The 21,141-nt window shown below is 45.9% G+C and overlaps 1 protein-coding gene across 1 annotated transcript in view; it reads left to right on the top strand.

The window, feature by feature from the left end:
* FAM234A (family with sequence similarity 234 member A) overlaps nt 1-21,141 on the top strand; it is a 51,220-nt gene that overhangs the window by 10,104 nt on the left and 19,975 nt on the right. The window contains exons 2-4 of the mRNA XM_024197809.2: nt 15,432-15,737; nt 17,254-17,370; nt 17,778-17,966. Of these exons, the coding sequence (XP_024053577.2) occupies nt 15,449-15,737; nt 17,254-17,370; nt 17,778-17,966 (595 nt within the window). The 5' untranslated portion in view covers nt 15,432-15,448. The remainder of the gene's footprint in view (nt 1-15,431; nt 15,738-17,253; nt 17,371-17,777; nt 17,967-21,141) is intronic.

Raw genomic sequence — 21,141 nt, 5'->3', positions numbered from 1 at the left:
GTAGTGAATGCCATTTCTCAATGTCTTTTGTCACTTCTCTGAGTATGACATTCATGTTTGCAGATACTATCTTTGATAAATCCGAGCATATCCTGATGCCTAAATAGGTTATCTCTTTGCATGAATGAAAGGAGAATGATTGTATTTGAGATGGATTTGGTCTTCAAGAAATGTCCGTCATTGAGACTTGTTCCAGTTTATCCAAAATCTGGGATCTCACTGAAGTAGGTTACTGCAGGTAGAATCGAAGAGGAAGGATTTTTGAGAGCGAGAGAATATCATCCAGGTATAGGCTAATCTTGTACTCTTTACCCCAAATGGTAATTCCTTCAATGGAGGGGTGAGTGTCTGATATATGCTGCTCATGATTCCATGGCTATATCAAATAATAGAGGCAATAGAGGGTACCCCAGACACATTCCTTGAGTTAACTGAAAAGTGGAGGAGATAACACCAATTGTCAGAATTGGTCAAATAGATTGGAATTGAACTTGCTGTGAGATGTATGAAGGGGTGCATAAAAGTCTTTATACTGTTAATTTTATCAGGTTCTAATACAGAATGACTGTTGTCCTGTAGCAAAGAGGATGTAGTGTTACTGGATAAAGCCATTTTAATTTTCCTCGCAAGGAGTTTGCTCGCTTTATCCCTGCATTCTTAATACCTCTGTTTAATTCTGTAAGCATGAATTCAATCTGGGTGAACATACATTCATTGTATTTGTATTCTGAGGTAATGAGAGAGTGCAGCAGCTCATTATTCTAAGGATCATCTTTGTTTTTTTCCCCACACTTAGGCTATGTCTACACTGCGCAGCTTTTAGTGACACGGCTGTACCGCTACAGCAGTGCTGCTAAAAGGCGCACAGTGTAGCTGCTGTTTGTCTGCAGGAGAGAGCTCTCCCGCCGACGACAAATTTCCACCCCCAATGAGCGGTGTTAGCAAGTGGCATTACCGTTAATGCCGATAAAGCACTGTTCACACCAGTGCTTGTCCTCAGACAAAACTTTTGTCTTTCAGGGTGTGTGGTTTTTTTTTTTTTTAACACCTCTGAAAGACAAAAGTTTTATTTTTCACTGGCCAGTGTACACAAAACCTTAGCAGCCTCCTCTGTTAAAGAACTAAGTAATTTATTCCTTTCTTCTCAGATGCAAATTTTATGCATTCTCCCCTTAAGATAACCGTCAGTGCTTCCCATAAAGTTGGAGTAGAGGAGACAGTATTTGTATTTTCCTTCAGGAAGTTGGTAATGGAAGTTTCAATCATCTGAAGAAATGTAGGGTCTTTATTAAGGAGATATGTGTTTAACTTCCATCTTGAGGCTCTTGTAGCACTATGACCATTATCTATGTGAAGAGAAATTGGAGCATGATCAGAGATGATATTACTGACTTGAGCCTCCAGGCATGCAGGAGCTAGCACCTTAAATTTCATAAACAAATCGGATCTGGAATAGGAGGTATGAACCATGGAGAAATGTGTGTAGTCACGCTTTGTAGGGTGTTTCAGTCTCCAAATACTCACTAGTCCAATATACTTCAGTAGAGATAATGGATGGTTTGCACAGGCCTGAGATTTTCACCTGGAACACAGATTTGTCTCTATCGTCCATGACAGCATTCCATTCTCCTCCTAGCTCCACTGGGCCATCAGCTCTGTGAAAATGTCAGTTATTTCTGTGATAAAGGGTGTGTTCCCACCACTAGGATTATATACACTTCCCACAAATTATCCTCTTAGTATTGAAAATACTTTCAGCTATTATGTACCTGCCCTCTGGATCTGACCATGACTGACTAGGAGCTTGGCTGCACTTGCAGATGTAGAGCGCTGGGAGTTAAACCAGCCTTCAGAGACCGCAGCAGGGAAAGCGCTGCCATGTGTTTACACTGTCAGCTGCAAGTGCACTGGCGTGGCAACATTAGTAGCTCTTGCAGTGCCACAAAGCGCAGTGCATTCTGGTAGCTATCCCAGTGTGCAAGTGGCTGCAACGTGCTTTTCAAATGGGGGTGGTGGTGAAGTGTGATAGGGAGTGTGTTGTGTGTATGTGGGGGGAGAGACAGTGTGTTTTGGGGGGCTGAGCACGTGTCAGCATGCTGTCTTGTAAGTTCAGACAGCAGCAGACTCCCCCCTCTCCTCCCCTCCCACACAGTCACAGCAGCAGCATTCCACAGTAATGGATTGCTTTGTCCTGGAGCAGATAAGCATGCCGGCTGTCAGTAATGGGGCTTTGAAAGGGGATATCCATATGCTTGCAGCTGATTTCAAAACAATGAGAAGAGTGGCCACTTGACTTCAGGGGATTATGGGATGTTTCCGGAGGCCAGTCACAGCGCAGTAATGCAACACTTTGTCCACACTGACGCCCGGGCGTTTCAGCCGGGGCGCAGCAAGCTTTATGCTTCTCATGGAGGTGGATTACCAGGAGCGCTCCAGCTAGGGTGACTAGATGTCCCGATTTTATAAGGACAGTCCCGATATTTAGGGTTTTTTTTATATGGGCTCCTATTACCCCCCCAATCCCCTGTCCCGATTTTTCACACTTGCTATCTGGTTGCCCTAGCTCCAGCTGCAGAGTCCAGGCGCTCTACATGCCTTGCCAGTGTGGACACCTCAGGAGTTAGGGTGCCCGGGGCTGCTTTAATGCACTCTAACTTGCAAGTGTAGCTAAGCCCTAGATTGAAGAGTTAAGCTCTTGTGGATTAGTATCACAACTCCCTTGCTTCTGAAAGAGGTGTGATAGTAATGCCCCACCCATAGTTTTTTAATTCTGCATCTTTATTCCTTAAATGGGTCTCCTGAAGGGAAGCTATATGACATCCATTTGATTACATGCCTCAAAGTTTTGATTCTCTTGGAGGGTCCATTAAGCCCGCAGTATGTTCCAGGAACAAAACTTAATAGAATTCATGAAAAATCAGTGGTTGTTCAGATGCTAATTGATGCCCAATAGATTGACTGACTGCCTCTGAGTTCCTCTCCATGCAAATACCACCTGCCTTACCCATGACATCCCAGATTTCCAGTACAGGCACGTTCAGATCTCACATGGTGTATGCCTGCACCCACCCTCCCCCTCACCCCTGCAATATGAATTTATTAGGAATCTGCCAGAAATATACCTACGTTTACCAAAATACTTAGATGTGCCAAGGTGTATAAATGAATTAAACCTATAGCTTCATAGATATGAATGCATAAGTAATAGCATATAGTATATAAATACCAACATGGACATGGTATACCAGTAGACTAATGGAAAAAGATTAACGTGAAGTGACATAAATGATGTTTGCAAACAAATCTGAATATATTACCACCATACACGTATTTTAATGTATATAAACTTTAAGTACAGGTAGAAACGTAACAATAAATATGCAAGTGGCCATATCACAACTAACATGCAAGTAAACAGTTATGGTGCCAATATATTCATTCATATATATTATAAACATATGAGTATATTTATAAATATAAGGAGATAAGAATAATATAGTTATTAACATATATATAGTTTTTGTTGGTTTATCAATATATTGAAAGTATTTATTATCAACCTATACTAAAGATAATTATACCCTGTAACGCTATTAAATATATCAAATATGTGTATTTGAGTTGCCTAGTTTTCCCAATCACAGTTCCTTTTCTCCAGGGCTTATATTCTCCATTTATTTTCCTGCTGATATCTGTAGCGAGATCTGCTCTCAATTCCTATAGTGCTTGCCAAGAATCTGCTGGGGTTTTGAAGTATTTCACAGTGTGTGTCCGCTTCATTATGAAGATTGTAGGATATCTGAGGATGTATGTAATATCTGATCCCAGAAGAGCTCATTTGATGCTATTTAGTGGTGCTCTCTTCTTGCTTAAATTCACAGACAAGTCTGGATACAAAGAAAATTTAAAATCTTTATACTTAAGAGTTCATTTTTGCCTGGGAGCAGTCATCAGCTTAACTTTGTCATTAAATCTTTGCAGTTTAAAGATGCTGGGCTTGTGGTTATTATTGGTCTCTTGGTCTCTCTCCTGCTGCCCCTGCCACTTAATGATCCCTTTCAGTCTCCAGAGGAGGCAAACTGGGATCCAAACCTAGTATCTCAGATTATGTTCTGGAGCAAACTGATCATGTTTTTTCCTTCCCCATGCTTCAAGGACACCTAGTAACCATGGGTGTTTTGGGGGGAAGTTGAGGGCGGGTAATGCCTGAGTCTTGTGGGGGGCAGGTATAGAATTTGCCTCCCCCACGCAGCTCCATTGGCATGATAGGAGCTGCCCCCCCCCCCAATACAGAAGTCAAACTTTGTCTATGCTAGTAACCACAAATTATTTTTGTAATCTGTTTTCAATATTTTCTTGTTTCTCCTCAAGACTGGTTACTCTTTGCCTTAATGAAGCATTCTCCATTTTAATTTCCTTCTTTTCTATGGCAGTTCTTCTTTCTTCATTATCTAAATAGATCAAACGAGCTTTGACTTCTCCCACATCATTATGGGTCATGTATGTCTTTTGATTAAAAAAATCAAATTTGGTAGTTTCAAAGTCCTCATAGCTGCAAAGTCCAGGGTGAGAGACGGTTGGGTTTCCTTGGCCTTAGCAGGCATGGGTCATTTGACGTTTGTTTTTCCCAGCTGGATCCATGATAACATTGGTGCTGACTTCCCCGCTTTCCCCTGGGTGCTCGACCCCACCCTATGCCCCTGGCCCCACCCTCACTCCACCCCTTCCATGTGGCCCTGCCCTGCCCCCATTCCAACCCCTTCCCCGCCCCAACTCCGCCCCCTCCCTACTCCTATTCCAACTCCTTCCCCAAATCCCGGCCCCACCTCCTCCCCTGAGCGTGCCATGTTCCCGCCCCTCCCCACCCCACCGGAGTTTGCTACGCCACCAAACAGCTGTTTGGTGGCGGCCAGAGGGAAGCCCTGGGAGGTAGGTGAAGGAGCAGGGACGCGGTGCGCTCAGGGGGGGAGGCAGAGGAGGAGGTGGGGCGGGAGGTGAGGAGAGCTTGGCTGCTGCACCCACTAATTTTTCCCCGTTGGTGCTCCAGCCCCGGAGCACCCACGCAGTCAGCACCTATGCATGATAACACAACAAAAAGGGTCCCCCTCATCTAATTAATACATTTCAGAGAAAGTTATGGTTTATATACTTGGGAACCCTTAATTGACGAGAATTGGTGTGGGGTGGGGGTTGAAAAGACCAGGAGTCAGGCAGCCACCTTTTCTATATGCCATGTGTCAAGTATCAGAGGGGTAGCCGTGTTAGTCTGAATCTGTAAAAAGCAACAGAGGGTCCTGTGGCACCTTTAAGACTAACAGAAGTATTGGGAGCATAGGCTTTCGTGGGTAAGAACCTCACTTCTTTAGATGCAAGTGAAGAAGTGAGGTTCTTACCCACGAAAGCCTATGCTCCCAATACTTCTGTTAGTCTTAAAGGTGCCACAGGACCCACTGTTGCTTTTTATATGCCATGTGACACCCTTCCCCCCCGCAACAATTGTAGCTTTAGTTTTAATTTAAAATCATATTTAATGTATTAATAAGTGCACCACGGTGTGTTTTGACAAGGAGCTAGTTTTAGTAATGAGAGACCCCGCAGAAACCTCTGCTATTTAATCTTTGGGAAGTGTGGAGAAGTCACTACACTTTCATTGCCGATTATACCACCTGTGGATGAATGAGGTGTGGGTTGGATCGTTTCTGCAGTAATCAATACAGATACCGTTAAGTTGCTGACTATTACAGATAGACCACTTACACTAAAAAACTAATCAGCCAAACAAGTGGCATTGGACTGAAGCTGCGTAGTCTGCAGGGCAGTAAATGGCACTTGCGTGTACGACATCTGATTGTTTGAGGTACCAGGAAGTTAGTAGTAATAACCAGTAGTCAGTCACCCCCATATTCCTGCTGAGTTAATGCTACGTTCTTATTTGATTTTAATAACTTGCTATGCCCATTGACCCACTTCAGGGGGAAAAACCAGCAAATGTCTCACAATTTGAACACATGATCATAATGAGAACTATTCCAGACAGGATGACTGTTCTCTTACAAAATGGCAAATGCATTACTTTCTAAGATATGAAGTGGAATACCACTCTGAGAAGCTTAAAACACTTGCTGTGAATGCTCTCTGGTTTATGTTGTTCACCTGCAGTAGAGGGTTAAGATAAGTCTCTTGGATGAGATATGTGCTGCTTTCAAGAGAAGTTTGGTGCCAGTGGCAAAATGAGAAGAGTGAGAAATGAACAACCTCACAGGAGACAAACTCTAGATACAGCTTAATGCACTGCCAGGGTCCTTTGTTCTCTTTGGGGCATGGTCTGATTCTTGCCTGCATATTTATACCTGCCTCTGGAACTTTCCATTACATGCGTCTGACGAAGTGGGTTTTCACCCACGAAAGCTTATGCTCCAATACATCTGTTAGTCTATAAGGTGCCACAGGACTCTTTGTTGCTTTTTGCAAGGAAGATGAAACAGAATGCCAGTGAGGGGGTGATGGACGTGGCACTTGGATGCAAATTGACAATAAGGAGGTGAGAAGTGACTCATGCCACACGGAGGGGCCAAAAAGGAGCAGTGTCTCCTCAGAACCACCCTCCTCCTCACCATCCTGAGCTATCGTCATAACTGACAGGGAGATGGGTTAAAGTGGCTGATGGAGTTTTGCCTTGTGACTATTTGGCTTCCAGTATGTATTCAAAATATTATTTGGCTGAAGCTAAATTCCAGGCTTTTGCCCAAATAGCTATTCAGAGCAAAAGTTTAGTACAGCCCTAGTGTTGTGGGTGTTTCAAAGTGACTTTGCTGTTTGTCTTTTCGGAGAGGAAAAATTCTTTTTGATTTTTGCAAAGTTTCTTGCGGATTTCAAGTTGGCCGTCCTTGGTGCTCTCCAAGCATTGATATCAGCAGGGCAGAATTTGGCCCAGTCAGGCCCTGATTCTGCAGATGGGTCCCTAGTGAGTTCAGTGAGGCTCCACATGGACACATGTATAATGCAGCAAAACCTCAAGAAAAATGGCAGCAGATCATGGGTGGTTGTGGGAGATATCAAGTGTGAAAGGAATGCTGCTTGAGAGAATGTAACTTTTTACACAGAGAACAGTTTGTGGAAGCTGTCTATTTTTTCATCCTGTCAATCATGTTCTATAGTTTCAAACATTTTGTCCTGCATACAGAAATGTTTCACCCTTAAGGTATGTGAAAACGCTGGGTTTAGTTCCTAAAATGGCAAGTTGTGTTTCAGACAGATTTCTCCATCTGGGAAAGATGTAAACAAACTGTACTTGAGCCTCAGATCTAGAAAAAGTTACTTGCCCATGATGCATTGTTCAGGGATGAGGCAAAACTGGCATCATGTGGGATATTATTGTAGGTAGAGGCATGATGGCTCAGTGTTTCAGATAGGGTGAACAGATCACAGGGATGAAATATCGGGACGTGGAGGGGAGGGGAGGGGGCGGAGCAAAAAAAAAGCAGTTTCTCAGGGGCCGGGGGCATTAGCAGGCCCCAGCCGCGCTGCCGGATCGCACGCAGCGCCCCGGCCGCGCGCCCGGCCTTCCCCGCGGAGCCTCCCGCCCCCCGGCCCGCCCCAGGCACATGTGGCGCGTTCTGCCGCCAGCGGGGAGCCCTGCGCCTCTCCACTTGGCTGCGCTCCAGCGGCTCCTTCCCGGCGGGGCGAGCCGCTGGAGTGCAGCCGAGCAGGAGAGGTGCGGGGCTCCCCGGCAGCGGCTGGGAAGTTTATCGGTTCGGGGGACCCCAGCCGGCTCCTCGCCCCTGTCCGCCGGCCGCCCCGCCTGGGACAAGTCTCGCCCCCGCAGCCCCTCTCCACCGCGTGTCTCCGGTGGGTGGCCCACGCCCCCCGGTCATGCCGCCCACCTGGGCCCTGCCTGCTCCGCTCTGCCCCCGGACCCACCGCGCTGCCCCGTGGGCTGCAGGGCTGGAGCAGCCTCCGTGCTACGCTGCAGCGCTCCCAGCCCCGGCCGGCCATGGCTCATGTGCCCAGGCTGCTGCACAGGGGCGTCTCCTCCCCAGGCCCGGCTCGGGATCCAATGGGGCAGTGAGGGGGCGGGGATTTGGGGAGGGATCCAATAGGGGAAGGAGGGGGTGGAGTCGGGGCGGGGGGAGCGAGATCCCCTCCGGGCTCTGCCTGTGCGCCAGAGCGGAGGGCAAAATTGTTTTTGTCCAGTGTCCCAACCGAACATCGGTCGGGACGCGGGACAAACAAGCAAATATCAGGATAAAATCGGGACGTCTGGTCACCCTAGTTTCATACCATGGAAAGTGAGCTAATCCATCCAGCAGAGTGACATGAGAACAAGTGAGAGGTTTGAGCTTAACAGCTGCTCTACAGGTAATTTGAAAGAAGAAGCTTGGAGGGTAGCTATACCTAGTACAGGGTGAGTTATTAGTCATTCTTGAAAATTAGTGGTACATTGCTTTCTTAAAGGCTAAAGGGAGAAAAGGGAAGAAAACCTGAAGAGAAGAAGGGGGATTGACTGATGAAAGGCAGAGAGTTAATTGTAAACATTTTAGTGATTTAAATAGCATGTTTCATTCACAACTACATCACAGGAGTGCAGCTGCAGCAGAGGGGTAGAGTCAAATCCCACAGTGGTGAGTGAATGTGTCTTCTGGCTGCAGCACTGGCAACCTACCCTGTTGTATGGAAAGCATACGCTTTTGTGTGCTGATATTTGAAAATTGGGCATTCCCTAGCAAAAGGCAGGGCCATAGGGGGTTGCTTTGCAGGTTCCATTCCATGCTCTTCTTCACTTTGACCTGTGACTGATTCTAATCTTTTATCTCCACTTAGAAGTTTGAAGATGGTCAGTTTGTAATGTGGACTAAATCTGTAAGTGTGTGAAACCCTCTGCTAAGGAATTGGTTCCCAGCCTTATTGCCTGGGAGCCCTTCTTGGGCTGTGCGGATTTGTTGGTGCCTGTCCCATTGTGCCATGCCCTGTGCAGTTACCATCGTGTCTCCTTTTCTCTCCCTTTTCCCCCCTTGTTGTTTGTTCTTTTTTGGTGGTATTCTCCGTCATCATTTTTAGCTCCTTTCCCCTGGTGGCCCTCCATCCGCATTCCCTCACTCACCAGAAAGCTGCATCCTTGAGAGAGAGCTTCATGGGGAGCCACCTACAACCTCTACCCACAGGAGCAGAAGCGTACTTGCAGTAGGGGGATCTCATGACTGCAAGGCCATGGAGCTTTTCTCTTCTGTGCCTGCACCGTTTGGACTAGTCTGGGGCTCCCGTGGGCTGAGAGAGTCTACTTTAGGATATAAAGTGGTGACAGTCCAACAGCTGTTCATTCAAGCTTTTGGTACATATTACTTGCTGGGATTCCAAAGTATAACATGTAAATGGTTTTTCAAATAAGAAACCTCTTTTGAGCAGTGAGTCTGAGTCAGTGGGAGTTAAGATGCTGATTACACAGCTGAGTTTAATTACATAATTGCATACTTAACCAGATTTGAACACCTGTTTTGGATTAATTTAACAAATGGGAGTAACCTGTGTTCTATACTACTGGCAGACAAAACATCAGCTGTTAAAAGACCGGAGAAAATATCTGAAAGTGGGGCTATTGTTTATTTGGAGACAAATGGAAAACTAATTACCAGATTTCTTTGTGATTCAAAGAGCAAACAGTTTGGGGTAGGGCTGGGCTGTTCTTTGCCATTTTTGGGGTCTGAGCTTTCCAGCTGCATTTGAATCACCTGCAGATTGGATTTCCAAATGGGCACTCTAACCCTCCCTTTACTCCAGTGGTGTGAGGCCATGTCTACACTACAGACCTATATCAGTATAACTATGTCACTCGGGGTGTGGATTATGCGTAGTTATACCATCCTAACCCGCCCATGTAGACAGGGCTAGGTTGGCAGGAGAGCTTCTCCCATTGGCATAGCTTCTGCCTCTCGGGGAGGTGGATTTACTATGCCAATGGAAGAAGCTCTCCCATCAGTGTAGGAGCATCTTCACTAAAGGACTAGAGCAGCACAGCTGCACTGCTGTAGCGTTGTATGTGAAGATGAGCCCTTAGCCCTGGTCTGCTCTACAGTATTACTTCGGTATAACTACGTCACTCGGGTGTGAATAATCCACACCCCTGAGCGACATAGTTATACCAATATAAGTCTGTAGTGTAAACGGCGTCACACCTACACGCTAGTGTAGACAGCACTATGTTGGTGGGAGAGCGCTCTCTCATTGGCTCAGAGCATCTTCACCAGAAGGGCGACAGCAGTGCAGCTGAAAATCTGTAGTGTAGACCTGCCCTGAGTACTGCCCAAATAGAGAAACAAATGCTGTGGGTCATATTTTTGAGTTAGTCATTGTTGCAAATGAAGGGAAAGTTGCTGAGATTATCAGTATAATTACCCCAAAATTTATTACCCTTGTCCAACCTTAAATGACTTTGAAGTGATTTGTATCACATTATAAAAATAACTTCTCACGGAAAGGTTTGGAGAATTGTTGTTATCAAACCGAGTCCAGTGGTGAATCCACTTTCCTGCTATTGTGGTAGGATAGAGGGAGTGTTTAATTATTTTTATTATGGGTGATGGATGCATTCTATCATGTCAGAAGCTGCTCTAGCTTTATAGTTGGAGCATGACGTCACAGCTCCTAGTGTAGAAATGCTGGGCTGAGCTACCCTGGGACTTCCAGTTGATGCTTAATGTAGCAATGAGCAGCACTACTTGGATGCTCAGCCTGTGGCTGGGGAAATCATCCCAAGAACCTGTCCTGATGCTCAGGGCTTCCTTCATGGTACTTACCAGTGCAATATTACCTGTATTGCCAGGACCTCCTGCTACAAGAACTGAATGATACCTGGTTCACTTGCTCAGACAGATGATCAAGGAGGAGAAAGTGGCAAACCAGCAAAATGGCCAAATCTGAGTGGGAAATCTGTATGCAAGACCATTCCTTCCTCTGTTCCATTCCTAGTTGGAATGCTTCCTGGCATTGACTCTTCCCATGTCAAGTTTCTGGCCAGCAGAGCTGGTGGATGTGCAGCACCCAGTGTCACAAGGAAGCAAGTTGCGTCTGCCATAGGATTGCCAGGCGTCTGGTTTTTGAAAAGAACACCCAGTTGAAAAATTAAAAGTCCGGTCGGCAGCGCAGCAGGGGCCCAGGGCTAAGGCAGGCTCTCTGCCTGCCCTAGCTCTGTGCAGCTCCCGAAAACGGCCGCTAGGTCCCTGCAGCCCCCAGGCGCATGGGCGGCCAGGGAGGCTCCACGCGCTGCCCGCACCCTGAGTGCAGGGCAAGCAAGTCCCATTGGCCAGGAACCGTGACCAATGGGAGCTGCAGGGGCAGTGCCTGCAGGTGCAAGGGCAGCACGTGGAGCCACGGGCCGCAGGGACCTAGCGGCCACTTCCTGGGAGCCACGGTAAGCGCTGCTGGGACCCCACATCCCCTCCCGCACCCCAACCCTCTATCCCAGTGCAGAGCCCCCTCCTGCACCCCAAACCCCTCATCCTTCCGCCCACCCCAGAGCCTACACCCCTAGCCGGAGGCTGCACCCCCCCTGCATCCCAACCCCCTGCCCCAGCCCAGAGCCTTCTCGCGCACCATAAACCCCTCATTTCTGGTCCCACCTGGAGCCTGCACCCCCAGTCCAGAGATCATAGCCCCCTGCATCCAAACCCCTCATCCCCAGCCTCACCCCAGAGCCTGCACCCCCAGTCGCAGCCCTCACCCCCCTCCCACGCCCCAGCCTGGTGAAAGTGGGGGAGAGGAAGCAACAGAGGGAGGGGGGATGGAGTGAGTGGGGGCAGAGCCTTAGAGAAGGGGCGGGGCTTCCGAGAAGGGGCGTGGCAGGGGTGTTTGGTTTTGTTTGATTAGAAAGTTGGCAACCCTAGTCCACCACCCAGTTTTCTCTGACTTCTGGGGCAGGTTGATTTACTAGATGTGGACAGGGTCTATGGAGTAGAGGTCTCTAGAAAAAGGCGAGGTTTTTAAATTATTGCTGACTGTTGTGGTGATATGGAGGCAGTTATATCTGTTGGAGCTCTATTCTTGTTCAAAATGATGTTCTTTAAAAAAAAAATTGCCAGGGATTTATGCTGCTTAAAACACATTTGAATAAATCTAACGAAATGTAGTAGGTGGATGGGTGAGCTGGCCAGTCTGATTCCCCTTATGAGTCACCTACTGGCTGTTCACGTGAGCTCCTGCCACTGGCTCTGGTAGCACCATGGTTTTCTCAGTGCTCTCATTCCTCTGCTTCAAGGCCCTTTGTTTTTGGTCACCACTTTGCAGTCGTCGTCCCCGTTCCCCGATGGCTCTGATGGGGGTAGAAATGGAGTGGTAAGCTCTCCACCTCAGACAGAAACAGTTTGCTTCCAGAAACACTGGAGTTGTGTTAGATTTCAGTAGGTCTTCCCATGCTAAGGTGTGCTTGTCTTTTCGTTTGTACCCACTTTACTTTGCTAGTTTGGATAAAATGGAACCCAGATGCAAACAACTCCTGATCAACAAGGCCGTCTCAATTCTCCTTTTCTTTAATCAGATATTTGAAGCGGCTATGTCCACCTTTTATCTGGGATTTTCCATTGGAGGGCTAGGCACCATCTTATGCCATACCATTAGGCACATAGGATTCTTACTACTCACCCTTGCCAGTTGGAAAAAATGCAGCATCAGAGTTGATCCAGGTCTGAGGGAGGAAGCAGTTCTGTTCATGCAGTATCTGCTCCAAAGGACCCGTGGCCTCAGGCTGTAATGACCATGTGTGTTTCCTTTTAACACTGAAGGATGTGTGTGTGAGAGAGAGAGAGAGTGTGTCTCTCTGGCTGGTGAATCTTGCCCACATGCTCAGGGTCTAACTGATCGCCATATTTGGGGTTAGTAAGGAATTTTGCCCCAGGTCAGATAGGCAGAGACCCTGGAGGGGTTTCGCCTTCCTCTGCAGCGTGGTGCACAGGTCACTTGTAGGTTTAAACTAGTGTGAACGATGGATTCTCTAACTTGAAGGCTTTAAATCATGATTTGAGGCCTTCAGTAACTCAGCAGAGGTTATGCATAAGGCTGCGATTCTGTCACGGAGGTCAAAGATTCCATGATACTAAGAGATGTTTTTGTGTTCTTGAAAATTCCAATGAAAGCGTTAGATTTGAGAAAAAAATGAGATCACTTATTTCCTTTAAAATCTGCAGTACAACAAGTGTCAAAAATCCCATTTCGTGCACCATTGTTGCCAGGGCCTGCGTTAAGGGGTAGCAAGCAGGGCAGTTGCCCGGGGCCCCAAGCCACAGGGGCCCCTACAAAGCTCAGGCAGCAGGACTCGGGCATCAGCCCCGGGTGACGGGGCTCGGGCTATAGCTTTTTGTATATTTCCGTGATTTATTGTTTATTGCCTGTGTCCTGTCCATGACTTTTAATAAAAAATACCGGTGCCAAAATCATAGCCTTAGTTATGCGTCTATTACAGGAGTGGGTGGGTGAGGTTCTGTGGCCTGCAATGGGCAGGAGGTCAGATGAGATTATCATGATGGTCCCTTCTGACCTTAAATTCTCTGAGATCTGCTGCTGAGACTCCTGGAGAGGTAAATTATTCAGACAGAATTTGGGCATGTGACTGTTCAGGGCATGGCTCTGGAAAATTGGCTTTGTCATCCTGTTTATTGGCTCTTAAATCTTTTATGACAAGCTGTAGTGCAGCTTTTGTTCAAGGCCATTGGAACATTATATTTTTTCATTCTTCCTTTCTCTTTCCCCTAACAGTTTAATGAGGCCTGAAAACTAACCTGGTGTAAAGCTGATTCTTATTATGATTGTAGGTTTTAAGCTCTGGGTTTCTGTAACGTGCCTGGTTTTTTTAAAGCTATTACTTGTGGCTTTTAGAATAAATTAACAAGCAAACCAACCTGATTATTTGCTTACATGACACATGAGCTGTACTGGTCTCATGAATGTGACTATGTTTTGACAGACATAGAAACAAAAAAAAACAGGAGTACTTGTGGCACCTTAGAGACTAACAAATTTATTTGAGCATCCGATGAAGTGGGTTTTAGCCCACGAAAGCTTATGCTCAAATAAATTTGTTAGTCTCTAAGGTGCCACAAGTACTCCTGTTCTTTTTGCGGATACAGACTAACACGGCTGCTACTCTGAAACCTGTCATAGAAACAAAAGATGCCTTGGTAGACCCAAAGGAAGGAGTTTACCCAAGCTCATTTTTGTCTATATCTACTATTTTTCATTTATTTCCCTTCTGATCCTCACTTTTTGCTGAGGGTTGGGACTGGCTGATCAGAGTCATGGGATTGTGAGTTCACTTAGGAGGTAGGAAGCTCACAAGTAAGGGTCTAGTGCTCTTCGGGTCCTGCACTTTGCAGTGCAGACATAAAGCCAGGCAATTCCCTTCGCTCCCTGGGGCGCATGGTAATGCTATCAGGGCACTGCCTGCTCTCTTCTGCCATGCATGAAAGAGAGGTTTTCAGTAAACTGCCCAAATAACGGGGTGCTGGTTATAAATTATTTGCTGATTGCCAGAAAGAAAGTCATGTCTTTGACAAATACTGTTTGACTATCTATAAAACTGGATGACTAAGGGAGAAAATTAATGGCTGAGTAAGTTATTCAACTGCTGATAGAAAAGCATCACAAATATTACTGGCTGACTCTAGTTTAAGCTCCTACCTTTCATTTTATTCTGGGAAGGAGTCTTCGTCCCCAGATGCTGCAATGTGTTAGCCCACCCCCTTGCTTTCCTGCCTGAGGCTGGAACTGGTGTGTAGCAGTGTCGGGTGCACTTTGGTTTCTCAGAGACGGGGTTAATGGGCTTGTTTAGCTCCTGTGTAGAATGTCTCAGTGTTTGCTTTTCTCTCTCCTGGGAAAACTCCTGTATCCATTACACTAGGGAATGACTTTGTGATTTGTGTCAGCATATGAGGCTCACAGTCTCCCTCCACCTATATGGCCCTGGAATTGTACTGAAATCTATATTAAACGGCAAGGATCAGTGTGCCAGTGAAAGAAGCTTTCAGTGCATGCTTTTCCCCAAAGGTGACCTACAGACCAGGTCAGGGCCCTCCAGTCTAGAATACTGAAGGCTTGTGGCCCTTCTTTATCTTCCCTATTCCAGCTGTATCCAGCCTGAGTACTGATTTTTGCAGGTGAATGTCAACAGAGCTATATTTCTTCATCCACATTTTCTCCCCTCCTTGCAGTGTGGGAATCTTCTAATACCAGTCGTTGTTTCCTGTTTCACATGAAGCTGTGCTGAGGCCATGTGATATTATTTGCTTAGCTCCTATTTAACACCTAGAGTTTTTTTTCCTGCTGTGCCATTGTTAATAACTCAGTGCTTTCCAATCCGAAGCTCTGAGGTAGTGACTGAATATCCTGTACCTTGCTTTCTTTGATCTATTCCCAAGTCTATTGTAACACCGTCCTTTCTGTTACTGCAGGTGACGCAAATTGTCTGATGAATTCTGATGAGTATTCTGTGATGGATAACAAGGACTTGGAAGCAGAGATCCACCCTCTGAAGAATGAGGACGGGAAAGCTCCAGATAACCATGAGAACTGTGCAGAGAAAGAAGGTCTCTGCAGGAAGCCCACCCGCTTGTCTCAGCTCTCCCGATGGCGCACTGCTGCCTTCTTCCTCTCATTATTCCTGTGCCTGATTGTGGTGTTTGCCTTTTCGTTCATCATCCCGTGTCCAGTGAGGCCTGTTTCACAAAGGACATGGAACAGGAAATATGACCGTGCGGGTGAGTCTGATGGACTAAACAGTATTTCTAAGCGCTCATTTCCCTGTGCTCATCATAATCATCAGGATTGTAGAACCCTGCCCAAAGAGTGGCCTCAATCTAGGGCAAGGGTTGGCAACCTTTCAGAAGTGGTGTGCCGAGTCTTCATTTATTCACTCTGATTTAAGGTTTCACGTGCCAGTCATACATTTTAACGTTTTTAGAAGGTCTCTTTCTATAAGTCTATAATATATAACTAAATTATTTTGTATGTAAAGTAAATAAGGTTTTTAAAATGTTTAAGAAGCTTAATTTAAAATAAAATTAAAATGCAGAGCCCCCCGGTGGCCAGGACCCGGGCAGTGTGAGTGCCACCGAAAATCAGCTCGCGTGCCGCCTTGGGCACGCGTGCCATAGGTTGCCTACCCCTGGTCTAGGGCCAGCAAGGATGTTGCCCATGAGAGTGTGAGCTGCAGGTATCCCAGGTCTTGATATGCAATGTCCTATCTTAATTGGAGTGGCCTTCTGGTAGGTGTTTGAAATCTTTTATACATAGGCAAATTAGTGCTGCCCTCAAGCACTAGAAAGGTAGCAGATTGGCCCTTGGTTGAGCAAAGCTTGAGAGGATGTTTTTACAGAATTGACCTTTATTGTGGTTGAACTTTAACTTAAAATGTTCTTTAGGTGCCTTTGACCTGAGACTTAAGAGCAATAATGGGGTCCTTCCTCCATCAGAAATGAGTACTTCTATCTTACCTTCATTGGATTAGTGAAGGGAGAGAATCGTGTCTGTCTTGTAAATTACTCTCATGCTTAATTCTGAAGAGAAATGTCCTTTTACTGAACTCGTGTGTGAAAAGCTAGGTAGAGCTCCATTATATGCCAGACCTTTGACACTACAGCCTTCTCTGCCCTCACAGCTTGCTATGCCACTTTAATTGTCCTCCTTCAGTTTAAGGGGAGGAGCAGTGCTTCTGTCTTGTGTGTTCCTAGCGTAACAAACCATGGCCACATTACACAGACATTGCGCACATCAGCAGGGATCAAACCCAGTGCTTATAAACACTGGCCTCTACCCTCTGAGCTAAAGGAGAGCTCCATTGACTAAGACCTAGTACCAGGCTGTTATATCTGCAAGTGCCAGCCATTAGAGAGAGACAATTGCATGCCCTAAATCAGTGTATTACATTAGCACAGTTTCAGACATTATCAAATTCTCAACTGTTTGACTCCCCTAACTGCATAAGGTTTCCTAATATTTACTGCTGGATACAACTGTTGTTGTATTTTTGTGGTAGTGCCTAGGGACCCCGATCCTAGACCAGAGATCCCCCTGTGTTAGGCACTGTTCTCACACTAGTATAAATGAAGTGCTGATCTATCTTGGCATTGCTTTCCCAAAGAAAAAGGGAGGGGGCAGCAACCAGGATTTTAAGAAAATACATTTTCCTCCAGTTTACCTGCGTTGTCACTGTGCCCTTCAATCCTGTTGATCCAAGCACTGCTTTCTAGCATCCGGTTTGTGATCTCTCTGCAGTGACCTACAAGTTTCTGGCTGTAGAAGATGTGAACGAAGACAAAGTGCAAGATGTTATCTTCGTTTTCAAAGATACCAATGGTAGCAGCAGTGTTAACAGATCCTGCTCAGATGAAGGTAACTGTGACTCTAAGCAGAAACAGACAGAGGCATAGTGGTGAGGGGTGTGCTTTCTCTTTTAGTGCTGGTCAGTAATGCTGCGATGACAGAGACCCCTTGGGTGGATGGAGTTGTCCTCAACAGAGATGAGGAATAAATCTCCCAAAGAGCTAGCATTCGATGCCTGTGCAGCACGTGTCTAGCCGTGCTGCGGTCTTCTCTCAGTCCCGAAGCAGGAACCACTATTCACCAAGCCAGAAGAAAGAGGGAGAATTGAGAGACAGTGTGAATATAAAGGGGAAACATGAATGCTGGTCATCTGGGGACGGGAAGGGGAGACAAGTTATCCCACTGAACTGGTTGTGTGCACGGACAGGTAGAGGGGAGGACAGTACTCTTCCCTCTGCAATGTGTTCTTTCTTCAGGCCTTTCCGCTCCATGTGCCTTTGTTACTGCTGTCTCGGGCACCAACGGCAGCACGCTCTGGGAGAGGCCTGTCACTGAAGACCTCCTGTGGATGGAGTGCGCCATTGAGCAGCTGGGTGGGGCTCAGTCCCCAGGCTGTCTTGTCATTGGGAACCCAGAGTTACTAACTGCAATCAACCCTCACACAGGTAGGCTAAGGGGCAGAACTTGACTGAACCACAGGGGATTCACACCTCTGCTATTGCTTTTCATCCCTTCTATCTCCTGGCGGTAGGGGAACCCTGCTGGTTTATGAATAAGGTACAGACTAATGCAAGGTATTTCATCAGCATGAAAACATAACCAATGCATCCACGTTGCAAACATCACTAAGGCTGTGAGAAGCCAACATGCTCCCAGCCAATTCAGTTCTTAAGCTGCCATTTTGTCCGTCTGTGTGTGTTGGGTACTGTCTGTATCCGCTCCTCCCCCCTCCCTCCTGGAAAGCATTAGGTGCCACCAAACAGCTGTTAGGAGGCGGGAAGCGCTGGGAGGGGGAGGAGCGAGGACGTGGTACAAATGGTGTCCCGATCGTACATTGATCGGGACAAAGGGTTAAATATCGGACAGACCCGATTTTATCAGGACATCTGGTCACCCTATTTGTATGATGCAGCTTGTGGCCTGACATGCTTTTTTTCCAGGCCCTTGTTATCCAGTACAGTTGCCTGAGGTACTGAAAAACTTGGAATATTGATTACACCATTAAAGTTAATCTAGTCATCCCTGGCTCCCTTTGATGGGATTTAATGTCAAAAGCATCCATCACCGAGCGCATTTAAGGATTCATCAGAGCTGAATAAATTTGTTCTTAATCAAGTTTTCACCTATTCAAAAGAATTCCCAGCCTATTCTACTACAGAAAGTAGCCTGGAGATTTTAACTGTAGATCCACCAGGCAGCCTTTTCACAACTCCCATTCAGGAGATTCTTTCTCCAAAGGGGGAACAGCCCAGCTACTTTGCTTCCAACAGTACAGGTGAGGACAATGAATTAAAGACCAAGACCTCCATGGTAGCATTCTCTGAAATGCTTCTAGTTCCACACGCAGGGCCAGTTAGGCAGAACTTCAGGGTCTCAATGGGTGGATGAGACAGTGGTGTAGAGAGGAGGGATTTAGATTTATTTGGAACTGGGGAATCTTTTGGGAAAGGAGGAGCCTATATAGGAAAGATGGGCTCCACCTAAACCAAAACAGAACGAGATTGCTAGCAGGTAAAATTAAAAAGTTAGTGGAAATAAACTAAACGCTGGGGGAAAGCCAACAGATGTGGATGAACACACGGTTCAAACAGAGACATCCCTTATGGCGGATTTATTAACAGCCCAGCTCTATATCTTAGTAAACAGGAGAGGATATGTATTGATCTGTCTGGGGATTGGTCCTGCTTTGAGCAGGGGGTTGGACTAGATGACCTCCTGAGGTCCCTTCCAACCCTGATAGTCTATGATTGATCAAGTACAGGTAGAAACTGAAGAAAAATAGGCAAATGAAAATGTCCCATTCAGTTACATCACATGAAGGCAGACAACTAAACTTTGACACATTTTATAAGTGCTTGTATACAAATGCAATAACTCTAAATATTAAGATGCATGAACTTGAGTGCCTAGTATTGAATGAGGATATTGATATAATAGGTATGATGGGTTCGGTCACAGAGACCCCCTTGGGGCTGTCACCTGATGTGCTGAAACTACCTCTGAGCCTGTCTTCCCTGCCAACTTGGGACTCCAGAACCCTGTCTGGCTGAGCCAGACATGCTAGACTGCTGCAACACAGACCCAGGGTCTGAAACACCCCCCCAAAGCTGCAGACTTAACTGAAAACAGCTCAGCAAGTACTCCTGTCTCCAGCACCCCGTTCCCAATGGGATCCAAACCCCAAATAAATCCGTTTTACTCTGTATAACGCTTATACAGGGTAAACTCATAAATTGTCCGCGCTCTATAATACTGATAGAGAGATATGCACAGCTGATTGCTCCCCCAGGTATTAATCACTTACTGTGGGTTAATTAATAAACAAAAGTGATTTTTATTCAGTATAAAAAGTAGGATTTAAGTGGTTTCAAGTAAAACAGACAGAACAAAGTAAGTTACCAAGCAAAATAAAACAAAACATGCAAGTCTAAGCCTAATACATTAAGAAACCACATATAGGTAAATCTCACCCTCAGAGATGTTCCAGTAAGCTTCTTTCACAGACTAGACTCCTTCCTAGTTTGGGCCCAATCCTTTCCCCGGTACAGTCCTTGTTAGTTCCAGCTCAGGTGGTAACTAGGGGATTTCTCATGACTGGCAACCCCTTTGTTCTGTTCCACCCCCTTTTATAGCTTTGGCACAAGGCGGGAATCTTTTGTCTCTGGGTCCCCACTCCTCCTTCTAAATGGAAAAGCACCAGGTTTAAGATGAATTCCAGTACCAGGTTACATGTCCTGTGAGACCCCAAGCCTCCATTCTTTCCGGAATGACTCACAGGAAGGCTTGCAAGTAAACAGAGCCATTTACAACCAATTGTCCTAGTCAATGGGAGCCATCAAAGTTCTAAACCACCATTAATGGCCCACACTTTGCATAATTACAATAGGACTTCAGAGTTATACTTCATATTTCTAGTTTTAGATACAAGAATGACACATACATACAAATAGGATGAACACTCAGTAGATTATAAGCTTTGTAACGATCCCTTACAAGAGACCTTATGCATTAAGCATATTCCAGTTACATTATATTCACACTCAGTAGCATATTTCCATAAAACATATGGAGTGCAACACCACAATAGGCATCACAGAAACTTGGTGGAATGAGGATAATCAATGGGACACAGTAATACCAGGGTACAAAATATGTCGAAATGACAGAAGAGGTTACACTGATTGGGAAGTGGAACTATATGTGAAGGAACGCATAATCAAATATAGTAAAAACCCTAAATCAATCAAACCGTACCATCGAATCTCTATGGATAGAAATTCCATGCTTTAATAATAAGAATATAAGAACAGCTATACTGGGTCAGACCAAAGGCCCATCTAGCCCAGTATTCTGTCTTCCAACAGTGGCCAATGCCAGGTACCCCAGAGGGAATGAACAGAACAGGTAATCATCAAGTGATCCATTCCCTGTTGCTCATTCCCATCTTCTGGCAAACAGAGGCTAAGGACACCATTCCTGCCCATCCTGGCTAATAGCCATTGATGGAGCTATCCTCCATGAATTTATCTAGTTCTTTTTTTAACCCTGTTACAGTTTTGGCCTTCACAACATCATCTGGCAAAGAGTTCCACAGGTTGACTGTGCGTTGTGTGAAGAAAT

Source organism: Terrapene carolina, unplaced genomic scaffold, assembly GCF_002925995.2.
Source record: "Terrapene carolina triunguis isolate 2854851 unplaced genomic scaffold, T_m_triunguis-2.0 Scaffold93, whole genome shotgun sequence".
Classification (NCBI taxonomy): domain Eukaryota; kingdom Metazoa; phylum Chordata; order Testudines; family Emydidae; genus Terrapene; species Terrapene triunguis.
Note: the sequence above shows the minus strand (reverse complement) of the source record. Positions and strands in the feature narration are given on the sequence as shown.